Source organism: Mixophyes fleayi, chromosome 7 (assembly GCF_038048845.1).
Source record: "Mixophyes fleayi isolate aMixFle1 chromosome 7, aMixFle1.hap1, whole genome shotgun sequence".
In the NCBI taxonomy this organism is placed as follows: Eukaryota; Metazoa; Chordata; class Amphibia; order Anura; family Limnodynastidae; genus Mixophyes; species Mixophyes fleayi.
This window is the reverse complement of record NC_134408.1, coordinates 144,003,018-144,018,482: the sequence shown is the minus strand read 5'-3', so window position 1 is coordinate 144,018,482 and position 15,465 is coordinate 144,003,018. Positions and strand designations below refer to the sequence as shown.

The following is a 15,465-nucleotide window of genomic DNA, read 5'->3' as shown; positions in this document are numbered from 1 at the left end:
GATCTATGTACCAATACATCTTCTACTATTATAGGTAAGATAAAAGGATATTATAAGTCACTGAGGAACTCCGGTACGGCGTAAATGTACAAAGGGGCAATCTAAACGTCTAAAATCAATATATTCTAAAGCACTGGAGGTGTTATTCTTTATAACACACGAGTAAGCGGTTTTTTTTTACACGGGGGAAATTGTTAGTATGTTATTGCCATTTTATTAAATATTTTGATACCAGTCCTTTTTTGCTTCATAAAGTATTTTGAATTTCGTTTTTTTGTTTTTCTAAGAAAACAGCGTTTTATAAAACATTCTGACCAAAGGTAAATATGATGGAGGGAGAGAAGAGCGAAGCAGCGAGTATTGTTCAAACACAGTCTATATTATCAAATATGAGGTATGATATCTTTGTCACTCTCTGGCATGGATTAGGAATGGATACAGTAGGAACACAATTATTGTGACTTTTGATGGCTACAGAAGTCCGAGAGAGACTAAAATAAAGATAGATTTTATTGTTTAAATGGGATACGCGAGTGACGTGAATACATTGCAAACACCTTCTGTTCTCACAAGTTCAGGAAACATCTGGGTATATTTTTACCTGCCCAACAAAAAATAAAATGTAAAATAAATAAATAAAATTGACTCCTCCTCCTCTTTATAAGCCCCACCCACAATCTCCCTCACTTTACAATCAGCCCACAACTCAGACAGTGGAAGTGAGTGAACACAGGACGGTCAAGGACCACTTTGCTATAATCCAGGGGGCCATGAGACTGGCCCTCAAACACTAAAATTAAGCAAATGAAAAAAGAAAAAGTGAGTAAGAGCCTGTTCTTATTTTTTTTCCACTACCCCCCTCTTAGGGGTAGATTTAACCCACTCTGTCTGTGCTCCCTACAGCTGAAGAAGAAAAACACAATTACATTTCAGGTTGAGCGTTACATTTTCTATATACGAAGCTCTTTTCTTACCACTGTCTCCACTCCAGACAACAATTTCCCATCCAGTGAAACCTGAGAATACATAAGAGTGGTTATAAGCACAGAAGCCTGGCACACGTGCCCAGCGAGTCTGGGGTGACCGATAGGTGGGCTACGCACCTTGTTTGAGGCTTTGGGGGACAAATGTTGGGCCGTTAGCGCTCGGTACTCTTCCTGGAAACACAGAGGATTCCCCTCCAGGGAGAGCTAGAAATACACACACACACTGATCAGAACGCAGGACACTTGGGAGTGTGTCCTCACACACATCACAGCTGTGTCACACAACCCGAGCTGGGGCCTATTACAAATTTGGAAGTTTTGGTGTTGTCAACTCATTGTTGAGGCTTAGAACCTAACCGCGGAGCTGCACTGCCTTCTAGCTAAAGTAGGGTTCTCTGATCTATTCCTCTAGCCGAAAAGACGGAACGCGCTGAACGCCCAATGTTTGATAATTCAATCTGTCTTCGATCAAAAGAGCTCCATAAACCTGTATTAAAGGGAGCTGGGCAGATTCATCATCAGGTTCCATCAGCAGCGGCATACGACAGATTGGCAACAAAATCCAGCTCCTCGTTTTAGGCAACAAAGAGAGGTCCCGGGTTCCCCAATTTTATGCAAGTAGAGGCAAGTTCTATCAAGGGGGGGGGGGGGGGAATAAACAAAATACGGAACAGCTGCAATTCACATAATTAGCAACATATGATATTCTAAAGAACCAAATGTTAAACTGTATCCCTTTAAAACTGTCTAATTTTATTTAAAAAAAACATTTTTCTGAAGGCCACAGCTCACAGTAGCCGACACAGGGGTTGGGCAAATACACCAAGAACAGCTCCTATCTCGTTATATTTCTTTTAACTAAACAGCTCTTGAAGATTTGGACATTGTATCTAGGTGAGAACATCTTCTCTATTCCAGTTAAACAAAAAAATAAAAAAATCAATCTACAGATTTTGTTCACAAACAGACAATGATCCCACATTCTGAACATGCTGACGTATAAACACACAGCTCGTGGAACAGTCGTTTCTGTCAATGTCACTAGTTCTACGTTACCATTCTTAGGTTGTGCAGCGGAGCCAAACCGGTAAGTTGCGAGTGATCCAGCAGAAAGTTATACGACAGGTCCAGGTGTTGGAGGTTTGAGAACTGTTCCAGTCCTACAGGGGGGAAGGGGTGGGGGGAGCACAATCAGACACAGGCTCACGTATCTACCAGCAGACACATACTGTACACACACACACAAATACAGACTGACCGGTGGTGCTGGACAGTTGGTTGTGTCTCAGGATGAGGGTGTGGAGTTTGGCACAGGATTGTAAACTAAGCTCCGGTACAGACGCTAAAAGATTATACCCCAGGTTCACATACTGAAGCTCAGAAAGTACCTAGAATTAAATAAAAAACGTTACCGAGATATGCACTGTGTTTTGTTACAATACTCCTGCCCGAGTCTATGTTAATTCCCCAAGACTAATTACAACGCTCTACATTGGATTGTTAGCTCAGCAAACCGAAGAAAGGTCATACCTGTAAATACGAGCCGCATTCTTTAATACGATTGTGACTTAAATCCAAGATCCTCAGACAGTTCAACAATTCCTGAAATTAATATTAAAAAGAGTCGTAAAGCGCCAACATATTCCACAGCATTGTACATTTATAAATAGGATAAATTGCAGTTGAATGGAATAAGAGTCAAAGGATACGTAGAGGGACAAAGAGAGAAGAGAAGGAGAGGAGGCCCCGATGTTCCTGTGCCACCAACTGGGCGGAGATTTAAATAAAGAGAGAAGGAGCTTTTCATTTGGAAAAGTGTCCTGTCTCCTAGGCTGGAGGCTTAACCCCGTTAGTAAGTCCAAATGATTAAAGGAGCATGAAGCTGGCCAAAGGACTACAAATGTCAGATAGCCAGTTATCAGGGTTGTGTGCCAGATGCCCTATCCTATCTATAGGGGACCAAGAGCTACGGACGCGCGCTCTCCCCTCTAGAAGGGAGGGAGGCGAGAGCTGCGGACGCGCGCTCTCCCCTCTAGAAGGGAGGGAGGCGAGAGCTGCGGACGCGCGCTCTCCCCTCTAGAAGGGAGGGAGGCGAGAGCTGCGGACGCGCGCTCTCCCCTCTAGAAGGGAGGGAGGCGAGAGCTGCGGACGCGCGCTCTCCCCTCTAGAAGGGAGGGAGGCGAGAGCTACGGACGCGCGCTCTCCCCTCTAGAAGGGAGGGAGGCGAGAGCTACGGACGCGCGCTCTCCCCTCTAGAAGGGAGGGAGGCGAGAGCTACGGACGCGCGCTCTCCCCTCTAGAAGGGAGGGAGGCGAGAGCTACGGACGCGCGCTCTCCCCTCTAGAAGGGAGGGAGGCGAGAGCTACGGACGCGCGCTCTCTCCTCTAGAAGAGAGGGAGGCGAGAGCTACGATGCGAGCTCTTTCCTCAAGAAGAGAGGGAGCAAGCGTTACGATGCGCGCTCTCTCCTCTAGAAGAGAGGGAGGCGAGAGCTACGATGTGCGCTCTCTTCTCTAGAGCGGAGGGACCGATAGATATGAGGAATAGACCTAACATTTCACATATTGCTTTACCAAATGTCAGAACAAACACAGGGACCATAAAAGACGGACACTAACACAGAAGCGCAGAACATTTAGCACAACGGTACGGGAACAGTTGCCCTCTCCCCACCCCACTGTGCTCACCAAGGACTGGTCCAAACTGTGGATCGTGTTGTAGCTGAAATCCAGAGTGTGTAATTCCAGCCAGGGGAGAGCAGAGCTCAGATCCCCCCCACACAGAGAGATCACTTCCTAAAGACAAACACAAAGATATAGACTCAGACATAGTTATTATAAACTTATAACGTGCCAACCTCTCCAGTATCACCCTACAGAATAAAAACAAACATTTTGATGGCAGAAAAGAACCTACAGTCTCCTATCTGGTAACCAAACCTTTATAAATTACACTGTCTACAAGACAAAGCCAAGGCCTGTCATATTACAAACTGATTTATATACTTTTAATTTGGATATTTTAAGTAGCACCTATTCTGTAGTAAATATATTACGGTAGGATAATTATTTTACCTCTACGGTAGGTAACCCCCTTTGAAGTTTCTACAGTAACTACAAAGCAAAAATCATTTAGGCAATCTACAATTGCTTTCTCTCCTTCAAAATATCCATCTCATTTAGTTTCAGTCATACTATTCCTCCCTTTGTTTTTTATCCTTTCACGAATGTCCTCAAGGAACATTTTGTCACCCAATTAAACAATCTGTGTAATCTACTCTGCAGGTTTTATGGTGTGTGTAACCTCTTTTCGACTATCTTTACATGCTCGTTTTACCCTCCTCTGATGGAGTCCGTCTATAATCCTGATATGCAGGTTCCTGAGCACTTATAACCGGCACGTACTTGGAGAACCGTAATGGTTTGTTGTTCTTCTTGTTTTAAAGGTAGACGCTCTGCAGGAGCAAGTGACTGCACCAAGTAGATACGTCTCTCTATTCCTTAGGGTGTCTACCCTGAGTCAACCGCCTGAAGTAGCCAATTGGCTCTGGCTTCTGTGCTGTAGGTGAGCCAGGAGCAATAGCAGGTTCCCACGGCTTGAGGTCTGAATGGACATATATTTTGCCTCTTCAAACATAAGCTTGTAGCCGCAATGAACAGAACTAGGACCCTGTCTGTAGTGCACCAACCCCATACCCTGCAGGAAGACCGACCAGCTCCACGCAAGTATTACCGCGTGCGTCACTGTCCCTTAGGTGCGTTTGTGTTATGTTAATTCCAACAGAGATCGGGGAGCGCTAGGTGTGTTTGGTTTGTGTGGCTTTCAGTCTGGTTCTTTATATGACTGCAAACATTACACGTTAACACACTTCACGAGTGTATAATATGAGGTTTGGGGAAGGGGGGGGTGTTTAAAGGTCTCTGCAGGGAATGCAAAGAGTAACTTTAGAGTGCAATTTAGCATACTTTAGACATTTACAGAAATAACAGGAAAAACCCTTCTCCAGAAAAGTCACCTACCTGTATATCCACTTATAATACAATCTAAAGAAACACATTAATTATAAGGGATGTTATTTCCTCACCATACTTGGGCCTATTTACAGCAGTCTGGGCAGCACAGTCCGTTCCACTCACCTCTAGGCTGGTGACACAGCGGGAGCAGATGAGGACCTCCAGCTGGGAATACACGAATCGCAGCCCCCGCAGACAGTGTGGAGGGAGACAACGCAACTGCAGGAGGAAGTCACAGTCAGCACTTTCCTTGTAAGTCACAGACTTATTTTTGGTCACTAGAAGTTCAATCTCTTATTAATACACCGGTTATTGTGTATTTAGCTTAAGAAGCTGAAGTATCCCTTTAATTAGTATGAAGATGTTCTAATCTATAATATAAATGTCTAGTGGCGTGTGTTAGTCTGTCTGTGGAAAAAATAAAACCAAGCTGCAGCGCCACCTGCTGGGCGGAGTTATACACTGACCTACTAAATTCTTAGTGTGTGTGGGAAAAAAAATTCAGAAAGGGCTGAAATTTGGTATTCGAAGATGTTTTTAATTTGTTAATTTAATTTGTTAATTGTTAAAAGTGTTTATAAAGATTTAAAAAAAATATATATATATTTCTTGAAGGAGAAGTGACAGTTGGGAGTGGTTGGTGGTTGCCGGGGGTGACAGTGGGGAGTGGTTGGTGGTTGAGGCCTGGGCTATGGCCCAAATGCATGACAAGAACCTTTTTAACACCTTAAGTAGCTTGATTTGACTAGAATGCATGAGTATCATGCACGGGTTAACTTGTATACTATATGAGTCTATAAAACATAGTAATAAAAGCACATGGCGCCACCTGCAGGCTGATGTGCGGTATTGCTCCAAATTTACACTGCAGAGAAAAAAACCAAAAAAACTTACTTAACAATAGTAACTGAAATAGATTAAGCAGCATTTAAAGTGCAAGCTCACCTCCAAAGATCTTAAAGACTTAAAGGGGAAAATATTCACATCAAACTGACTAGGACATTCAGGGGGATGAATAAGCTGAAAAAGAGGGAGAGAAAAAGAAATAAAAAAGCTCCGTAAAACACAGCAGAACCAACGACAAGAACAGCCAATATAACAAGGGGTTAAGTGAATACTAATTATTAAGATGGGTTTTTTTCCCCTTTCTGTTTTTCTTTCCACATTTTTTTTGCATATTATTCAAGGGATCTGTTTTAACAATTTTAAAAGTAGCTGAATAAACAAATACTGTGGATTTGATAATAATTTTAAAACAATACGTCAGATTGTACATTTTCCAGGATTTGGGGGAAGGAAGCCATTGGTGAGGATGTAGCATAGCAAGTTCTGTATATATGGATAAGGAATAGTAGCTAAACTTGCAGGCTTATGTCTGGGGCTCATGCATACAAACAGATCATCCAATGCTTAGAACAGGCAAAAGACTGCAGAAGTTTGTTCCAATGCACACTGGGAACGGTTGTTAATTTAGAAGCCATACTGAAAAGCACTGACTCAAACCGAAATGAAGCCATTAATATAAGTAATGAGTAGGAACCTTCAGAGACGGCGTTTTCTGCAGCACATCGAGCATGAACTGAGTTCGTAGGACGGAGGTGTTGTCGGACGGGTGAGCTGGTAGCGCCTGGAACCCAGTTCCCGGTCCTCGAGGAAACAGCTGTTCAAACAAGCGGGTGACGACTTGCAGGCACGGGGTGAAGAGAGACAGGACGTGGGTTCCATCCAACAACGTGTCGCCTGCCACAGAACACACCAACATCAGCCGATGCACGGCAACGTACGGGAAAAACAAGTCCTCAAACGTTAGACATTTACGTCACAGGGTCGGATTGGGAAATAAATACAGTTTCTAAAACACGGTTGGAAGGTAAGAGCAACAACGCCACGGATGGAAGGTAAGAGCAACAACGCCACGGATGGAAGGTAAGAGCAACAACGCCCTTTTTGTCAGACGGAAAAAAACATAGCGGTAGAAATTGTGTCATAGGTCACAATGGAATGGTGAAAAGGAAAGCGATAATTCAAAGAGGGCAGAGTAACAACAGATGGGGACTCCAAATAGCATATAAAACTCACAGGGCATTGCCCGCAGCCTTGGCATGTATCAATACACAACTTGACACCGGCACAGAAAGGAAGGAGTCTTACCATGGTCTCGCAAGAGTTGAGCGAGGGTCTGGACCAGCGAGTCTGGCGCTTCAGTCCTCATTTACCTGTAACCAGTAAGTAGAACAGAACAGTGATCAGATAGATTTTTAGATACCCAGTTTTGTAAACTTTATGTAAGAATCATACATTTATACGTGTGACGGCGTCACACTAAGGTCTTTTTTTTGGTGTTCATAGCAAATTGTCAAAGAGCATTAAATAAATATAAAATAAGCTGAATTAACCTTAATACACATTATCTTCAACATTTATTTATATAGCATTAGAAAATTCTGTGGTGCTTTACAATTGAGAACGAACAAAGTAATAAAGTAATACTGGGAAATACAGACAGAGAGGTAAGTGGGCTCTGCCCACAAGCTTACAATCCATCTGCCAAACACAATTTTAATGCGGACGGTAGCAATTCAGCCCTTCCACATGCTCTGCGCTGAAACAATGGTAGCCCCGCCCCCTCCTCTCTCCACCCAATCAACAGAGGGACATGATTTCCCCCTCCCAGATAAAACTGAAGTGGGGGGTTGTTAACAGCTTCACAAATAGATTGTTAGCTCCTATGGTTCTACAGCTGCATCAGTGTGTACATGAGTACCCGGCAGATGTTATATTACCCCCAAAACACCAAGCAGTTTTTTTTTTACATATTGAATTCCTTTCTCCAAATGCCGTAGGGGGGCACAGATATTTGGGGTTTTACAATTATTAGTGTTTATGTTTCAGGGGATTCCTGGTTTGCAAAAAAAATATGTTTTCGGTGTCAATGTAATAAATATGCCATTAAAAAAATAAATCTTGCATCCTTTCCTGTAGCCATCGAAGAGAACAGAGTACGAGCAGAACTCCCGAAAACTAGATGGTAGATCTGCAGACGGCGCACTATATACAGAAAACACATCGGTGCGATTCTGAGAACGTAGCACACCGATCACCCCACGACCTCAATGACATGAAAACCATAACACCAAAAGGACGATAATCAGAAAAGAAGGATGGGACTGTATGAAGGACCATGTTACCTTAATAAACATAAGAAGAAAGCGTAACCAAATCTGTATGTATGTAGAGAGATTCTATGGTAGAAGGAATTTGATTTAGATGCCTATTTAAAATAAAAACAATATTTAGCATATGTTGCTGCTGTGAACAATGAAGTTTAGTTATCCAATCAGTGACCCAAGATGTCAGATAACCTCATCCTCGTCTCACTACACAAAATCTTACCGACGCTGACATATCACTGGTAACTTGGTCAGACCACGCTGCAGTCTCCCTTGAGATTGCCCTCCCACGACCCCGCTCCTCTCCCCTGAAATGGTGCCTGGATGACACCCCTCTACTACGCCCGGACCAGGTGTCCGCTATCTCTGACTCAATTAAAGGACTTCATTACTCTAAATTCCACCCTGGACATCTCCCCTGCTCTTCTTTGGGAGGCCCATAAGGTCACCATACGTGGCTCACTCATTGGCTTATCAGCTGCTAGACACAAGACGGAACTGACGCGCATTTCCGAACTGGAGGCTCAACTCACCTCGCTCGCGGCTCTGCATCAATGGTTCCCAAAATGTAAAACTCGGCTTAAATTAATCTCCCTGCGCGGCCAACTTCATCAACTAGTAAAAAAAAGCTGCTAAAACTCTCCAATGGCTTCACCAAAAGTATTATAAGCATCGAGATCGAGCGCATAGACTCTTGGCACAAAAATTGAGAGATAAACGCACGTGGAATAATATATCCTCTATTAAGACCCCATCTGGAGACCTTACCTATGACCCCAAATGTATAGCGGACGCTTTAAAGATTTTTATTCGCAACTTTATAGCCTTTCACCCTGTTATCTCTAGCCCGGACGCCCTAGAATCTAGGATTTCAGACTTTCTATCATCTCTTCAGCTTCCCAAACTCACCTCGGCGCAATCCGATCTTTTGAATAAATCCATCACTGTGGAAGACATTGGCCAGACTATCAAGGATTTGTGAAATGCTTCGGCCCCGGCCCTGATGGTTTTACAGCTATCTATTATAAGATCGTACCCCTCATGCCCATGCTCCTAGTTGTTTAACTCCATGCTCTTAGGCTCTAGATTCGATCCGGCCACTACCCTCGCCAACATCATGGTGATCCCGAAGCCTGGCCGTGATCCTCAATCTTGTAGTAACTATAGACCTATATCACTCCTGAACGTAGACCTTAAATTATTCGCAAAACTCCTGGCTAATCGCCCTAACTGTGTGATTACTTCTCTGGTCCATCCAGACCAGATAGGCTTTATGCCCGGCCGCCAAGCTTCAGACAACACGCGTCATGTTATTGACCTGACTCACGTCTCCAACTTACTCGGCACCCTCCTTGCTTTGTACGCGGAAAAGGTGTTCCACAGGCTGGGGTGGCCTTATATGCAACGAACCTTGGCGACTATAGGCAAGGGGGGTCCCTTCCTGCGTGCCGTCGCATCCCTGTATTCTAACCTCACTGCATCTGTTCTGGCCAATGGCTTTCAATCTTCATCCTTCGCCATCCAAAAGGGCACTCGTCAAGGCTGTCCACGCTCCCCTCTTATTTTCACACTCATGATTGAACCCCTTGCCCGCAAAATTAGGCTTAACCCCGGCATATCCAGTAACCGTCTTGGCTCCTCCGAGCACAAGCTTTCGCTATATGTGGATGACATCTTGTTGACCCTCACTAATCCTCTCATATCCCTGCCTAACTTAATTGATGACCTTACCCTTTATGGTGATCTTTCCAACTATAAAATCACGCCCTTCAAATATGAAATCCTGGATCTCAACATTCCTCTCACCCAATGACAGCATCTCAAATCTTACTTTGACTTTCGTTGACAATCCTCTAAACACATATCCTCAATGTGGTGAAGTGTCATTCTGGAAAAATCCAGGACCCCCTTCTCTATCTCCATTATTACTAGTATCTGGCAGGTTTACCATATGGATAATATAACGAGCCTATAGCGCCACACCCCTGCACTCGAGTTTGGAGCGCCTGGACCAAATACCAAGGCTCTCCCCCACCTTTGGCGTTCTGACAAGGGTTGATATCTCTCTCACATTACTCCCCCTTCCCAATCTATCTTATAGTGCTCAGTGACTTCCTCTTTTCCTATCCTTTCCCCTTAGTTCTCTACCTCTCTTTCCCTCCCTTCTCCTCTCTCCTTCATTGCACCATTGACCATGTATAACTTTTTCCATGATATTTGTCACCTCACTTGTTGAGGCACGTTTTTTGTTTTTTTTTCTATTCCACTATTGTTTTTTGCCTTTATACAATTATCATGTATACATGGTCCTTTGGTTTATTATGCTTTCTTTGCATTTCTGTAAAGCCCAATAAAATGGTTTATTCAAAAGAATCTTAACATTTATCACACAAAGAATACGAACATCATTTATAATGCAAATAGCAGGTCTGTGCAATAAGCTTCTGTAACACACCAGATATTGAAATGAAAGTAAAACACAACATAGTTCTTGTGAGTTACACATTTGCTATGTTTACACTTTACTACATTGACGTAACAAAACCGATACTAACTCCTCCAGGACTAAAGCTGGGGACACACTACAGAAAATTCCTCCCGATGAGAAATATGTAATGATTTTTACCAATGACTGAAAGCCCCGATCAGCAGCCGATTCATGTGTACACACCTACACGTTTTACCATCAGATCTGTGCTCCTCATCTGTTATTACCATCGGCTGAAAAGATTGTGACTCTGTAAACTTATGGAGATCTATGGTCACTGCCGGTCCGGAGCGCATACACACTGCAGGACTGGAACAACATCTCTCTCTATCGTTTTTAGTCAGTTTGATATGATGTGCTTTGGTACGATAAAACATGATCTTGAGAGCGTACACACTAATGCTATATCGAACAGTTGTTCATCGTGTGAACGGCCCGATAATTGGGTAACCAGCTTTACCCTCAAATGTGCATTTCCTACTAAACACGCACAAAAAAATATAGTTATCTTATTGTATTATCAACAGCTGTCACTCAACAATATTACATGAGAATACTGACATACTAACACTCTCTATAACAGTGATATAACACTAGTGACATACTACTGCTCCCCATATCAGTACTATAATCATAGTGACATCCTACTGATCACCATATTAGTATTATAATAAAGGCATACTACTGATCCACATAACACTACTATAATATACTAAACAGATGATCACAGAAAAGCATGATCGGAATGATCACATGCAGTTCCTTTTCCTGCCATTAGATGGCACTAACTATTTTCTTTCACCCAATGGTTTCAATAGACGAAAAGCAACTCACATAACATAATAAAATGTAATAGTTACACATAAATTATTTGCATCATCATCATTTATAAAGCGCCACCAATTCTGCAGTGCAGTACAGAGAATATTTGTCACTCACATCAGTCCCTGCCCCCATTGGAGCCGACAGTCTAAATTCCCAAACACACACACAATTTTGTCAGCAGCTAATTAACCTACCATTATGTTTTTGGAGTGTGGGAGGAAAATGGAGCACTCAGAGGAACACCAGGCAAACATACAAACTCCACACAGATAAGGCCATGGTTGGGAAGTGAACTCATGACCGCAGTGCTGTGAGGCAGAAGTGCTAACCACTGAGCCACCGTGCATTGTTTTATTCCTGCACACACAGCTCTATCATTTTTATTTCTGTGGGATGAAGGTGTTTTCTATGCGTTTCCAGTGGGAAGAAAGCTCCAATGGGGCAGGGACTGATGTGAGAGTTCTCTGTACAGCGCTGCGGAATTAGTGGTGCTATAAAAATAGATGATAGTGATTTACGAGCACCTTCAAAGTCCCCCAGGATCTCATGTGCTTCCAATTAAACATCCTGAGACAATGTTTCTTTCTATCTCAAATAAATATCGGACATTTGAGCAGAATTTGCACATGAATAGAGGGGCATGGGGACAATAAAAGGTCAGAGCCATTAAACACTTGACAAGATCAGATAAGAATGATAACAACTAAGATGGACATAGAATGTCCCAGATAGGACTTGGTAGATCTTCTTTGCATAATTGAAAGCACAAAAATGTAGGCTACAGAAACACTAGACAAATGTTACAACTATAAAGAAAAAAAACACATGCTACCATTGAGAATGAATGGTATATATTAAAATAATTAGACATAGTAGTTTTATGTATGATTGCATGGGGGGGGGGGGGGGGATTCGATTCTCATCAGTAATTTTTTTTAACACCACGGTAAGTGATTTTAATTCGGTTTCCACTCATTCTAGACCGTGTTAACTTTACCCCTGATTCAAATCTATTTTTAAGGCACTGTTTTGTTAGCGAAAACGGTTCCATCGCTGTCAAGTAGATGATCCATTGAAAGTATAGGGAGGGAGATAGAAGCGTTAATAGCTATTCAATTATTTTTTAATGCCGTGCGGTAAACTGTCAAATCGCTATTTTTATCTCGCACCTCTCATGGCTGCGCAAAAAAATTCAAAACATAAAACTATTGAAATCATGTAATAAAAATAAAAATCAATTATGTTTCTCAGTAATGTATAACATGGAAAAGGTGATTTTTTTTTTTTTTTTACAAAAAGCATAGAAAAAAAAATAATAAACACAATAATCACTAATATATGCATGCAAGTACTAATATGTGTGTACTAATGTGTTTTGTCATGGTATAGATAATTGTATAGTAAAAAAAAAGTACTGTATGTAGATATTATAAATTAGAAGGTTGTGTAATGCAATACAAATGTATGCCAATGCATTTTTTTTTTAATTATAGATGGCCATGTTAAACCCTCCCCTTCACACCCCTAATAATTTGCAAGCATCATCATCAGTTATTTATATAGCTTCACTAATTCCGCAGCACTGTACAGAGAACTGACTCACATCAGTCCCTGTCCCATTGGAGCTTACAGTCTAAATTCCCTAACATACACACAGAGACTAGGGTCAATTTTGATAGCCAATTAACCTACCAGTATGTTTTTGTAGTGTGGGAGGAAACCGGAGCTCCCGAAGGAAACCCACGCAAACACAGGGAGACCATACAAACTCCACACAGATAAGGCCATGGTTGGGAAGTGAACTCATGACCACAGTGCTGTGAGGCAGAAGTGCTAACCACTGAGCCACTGTGCTGCCCAATGGTTAACGCATGGGGGCGTCGTTACCTGTTTTTAAATTGAATAGCACGTTTTTTTTGCGCAGCGGTACCTAAAAATGGTTGCCCCTGCGGTCAAAACCCACGCAGATAATTTTAATTCAAAAAATAATAATACCGCGGTCAATTGAATTTCCCCCCATATGATGTTCAACAACAATGTGCATATTTATGCTTTTAATGCCATCCACCCCACGTTAAAAAACAAACAAAAAAAACCCAGATACAGCCATCTTTCCCACTGGAAACACATAGAAAACAGTCCCAAGTATATATATCTATGCCTAAAACTCCATCATGCCACATAAATAAAATGGGTATAGCCAGGAGGGCTGGCAAATATCAGCCCGGGGGCATCCTGCCCCCAAGCCCAGCTAGCCCCTTGATATAGCTAACTTCCTTCTGAAAATACACATAAAACACTCCATAGTAAATGTCTTAATACTTCAAATGCCTCCATCCCACCTAATTCTTATACAATTTACTATAAAGAATATATTTCTACAGTGTAATATTGCGCCCTAAGGAATGTTATATATCCAGGTTGGACATATACCTATAAATATATCCTAGTTGCCTACTTCCCCTGAATGCCCGTGAGCTCTCCGGTAGTCTTACCTCCCGCATGTAGCCTACTTCCCTTGTGAAGTGGATGGGGCCTAACTACGCGATTCACAGCGAAACGCGTCATCCTATCCCTGCTCCTAGCTGTATTACCTTGCTAGTCACGGCATTTGTACAGTGGGGGGCAGCGCCTGACGCATTCCGCCCGGCCATGCATCCCACAGTTGGCACCAGGATCTCCGAGAGGGCCAGAGCTGGATTAACATAATGGGCTCCAGGATCTCTCAGCCCTAACAAAGATTTTTTTACTTAATACTGCTATGCCTCCCATTCATTCTCGTTAGACAGGTGCAGCTAACAGCAGACCTGATGCTGTTAGCTGCTCTGCTGTCAGTGCGGGAGCGGTACGCAGTGCGCTGCTTAGTGAGGAGGTCTCGTGACATAGAGACCTCCTCCGTAGGCAGCGCCCTGAGCACCGCACCGACAACAGGGCAAGAAGAAAGAAGAGGTGCCACCCAGACCTGCAGCAAAGAGGAGAGGACCAAGTAACTGCTTATCTATATCAGGGGTGGAGGTGATACACTGGGGCTAAGGGGGAGGGGGGGGTCTATAGGAGCAGGAGGGTCGGGGGCCTTTACAAATTACTGAGGGCCTCGCAGTACCCTTAGCCCAGGAGCCTACATTGTCTTAATTTGGCCCTGCAGAAGGGAGATGCTAGTAGTTAGCAAATATGAAATATTTAGTGTATACAAGATAATGCTCTTCATACTGTAAATCCTATGGATATTATAAATAACCTTGGAGTCCTACTTAGAGTTATTGGTTTATTCTTCGCTATATTTAAAAGCTTTATCCAAAATCTGAAATGAAGATAAAAAGATAGGCTACAATCATCCACAGTTTTGGAGCTGAACTGCAGGCAATCATCCCTTTCCGTCATCATCCCTATATAATAGTGACATACAATTAGGAATATAACGGTTCTATAATAATCGTGACATACAATTACTCCGTATAACGGTGCTATAATAATAGTGACATACTACTGCTCTGAATAGCACTAATATTAATGCTATGAGGGAGCAGTGATGTAATACTGCTTCCACATCACATTATGCGACAGAGAAGGTCTGGTCTGTGTGTCTTGCACCATCCACCTCCAGTGCTCCAATTTTTCAGGGCTACAGACTAATAAGTATTTACTGCTACAGGCTCATCACTTCCCCAGCTCTACCCTTAGTGTAAATCTATAAGCTTCAGTTAACCCTTCTGTTACAAATGGAGACTATACAATTATTTGATGCATCACAGAGAGCTCAACAGTTTCATTTTCTGTAAGCAAAGTCACCCCAGAGTCAAGGGAACCATTGTATCCCTCCCCCCCATCTTACCTTTCTCTGAGACACACGTTGTTGTTGTGTCCCCCTCACAGGTCACCTGCACCTTCCTCCTTCCTGGCTGCCTCTCTCTCCCCCTCTGCACACTCCAGTCCCAAAATCAGACTTTGCACACAGTCCCTACTTCCGGGTTTGTGTTGCAGTCA

General features: G+C 42.8%; 1 protein-coding gene across 1 annotated transcript in view; it reads right to left on the bottom strand.

Moving 5' to 3' along the window:
• The window catches only part of STK11IP (serine/threonine kinase 11 interacting protein), a 37,646-nt gene extending 22,181 nt beyond the window's left edge, over nucleotides 1-15,465 (bottom strand). Inside the window, exons 1-11 of the mRNA XM_075180969.1 lie at nucleotides 15,314-15,465; nucleotides 7,150-7,214; nucleotides 6,539-6,738; nucleotides 5,944-6,018; nucleotides 5,122-5,217; nucleotides 3,673-3,780; nucleotides 2,517-2,588; nucleotides 2,245-2,374; nucleotides 2,043-2,146; nucleotides 1,104-1,190; nucleotides 975-1,016 (exon numbers count right to left, since the gene is read on the bottom strand). Of these exons, the coding sequence (XP_075037070.1) occupies nucleotides 975-1,016; nucleotides 1,104-1,190; nucleotides 2,043-2,146; nucleotides 2,245-2,374; nucleotides 2,517-2,588; nucleotides 3,673-3,780; nucleotides 5,122-5,217; nucleotides 5,944-6,018; nucleotides 6,539-6,738; nucleotides 7,150-7,210 (975 nt within the window). The 5' untranslated portion in view covers nucleotides 7,211-7,214; nucleotides 15,314-15,465. The remainder of the gene's footprint in view (nucleotides 1-974; nucleotides 1,017-1,103; nucleotides 1,191-2,042; nucleotides 2,147-2,244; nucleotides 2,375-2,516; nucleotides 2,589-3,672; nucleotides 3,781-5,121; nucleotides 5,218-5,943; nucleotides 6,019-6,538; nucleotides 6,739-7,149; nucleotides 7,215-15,313) is intronic.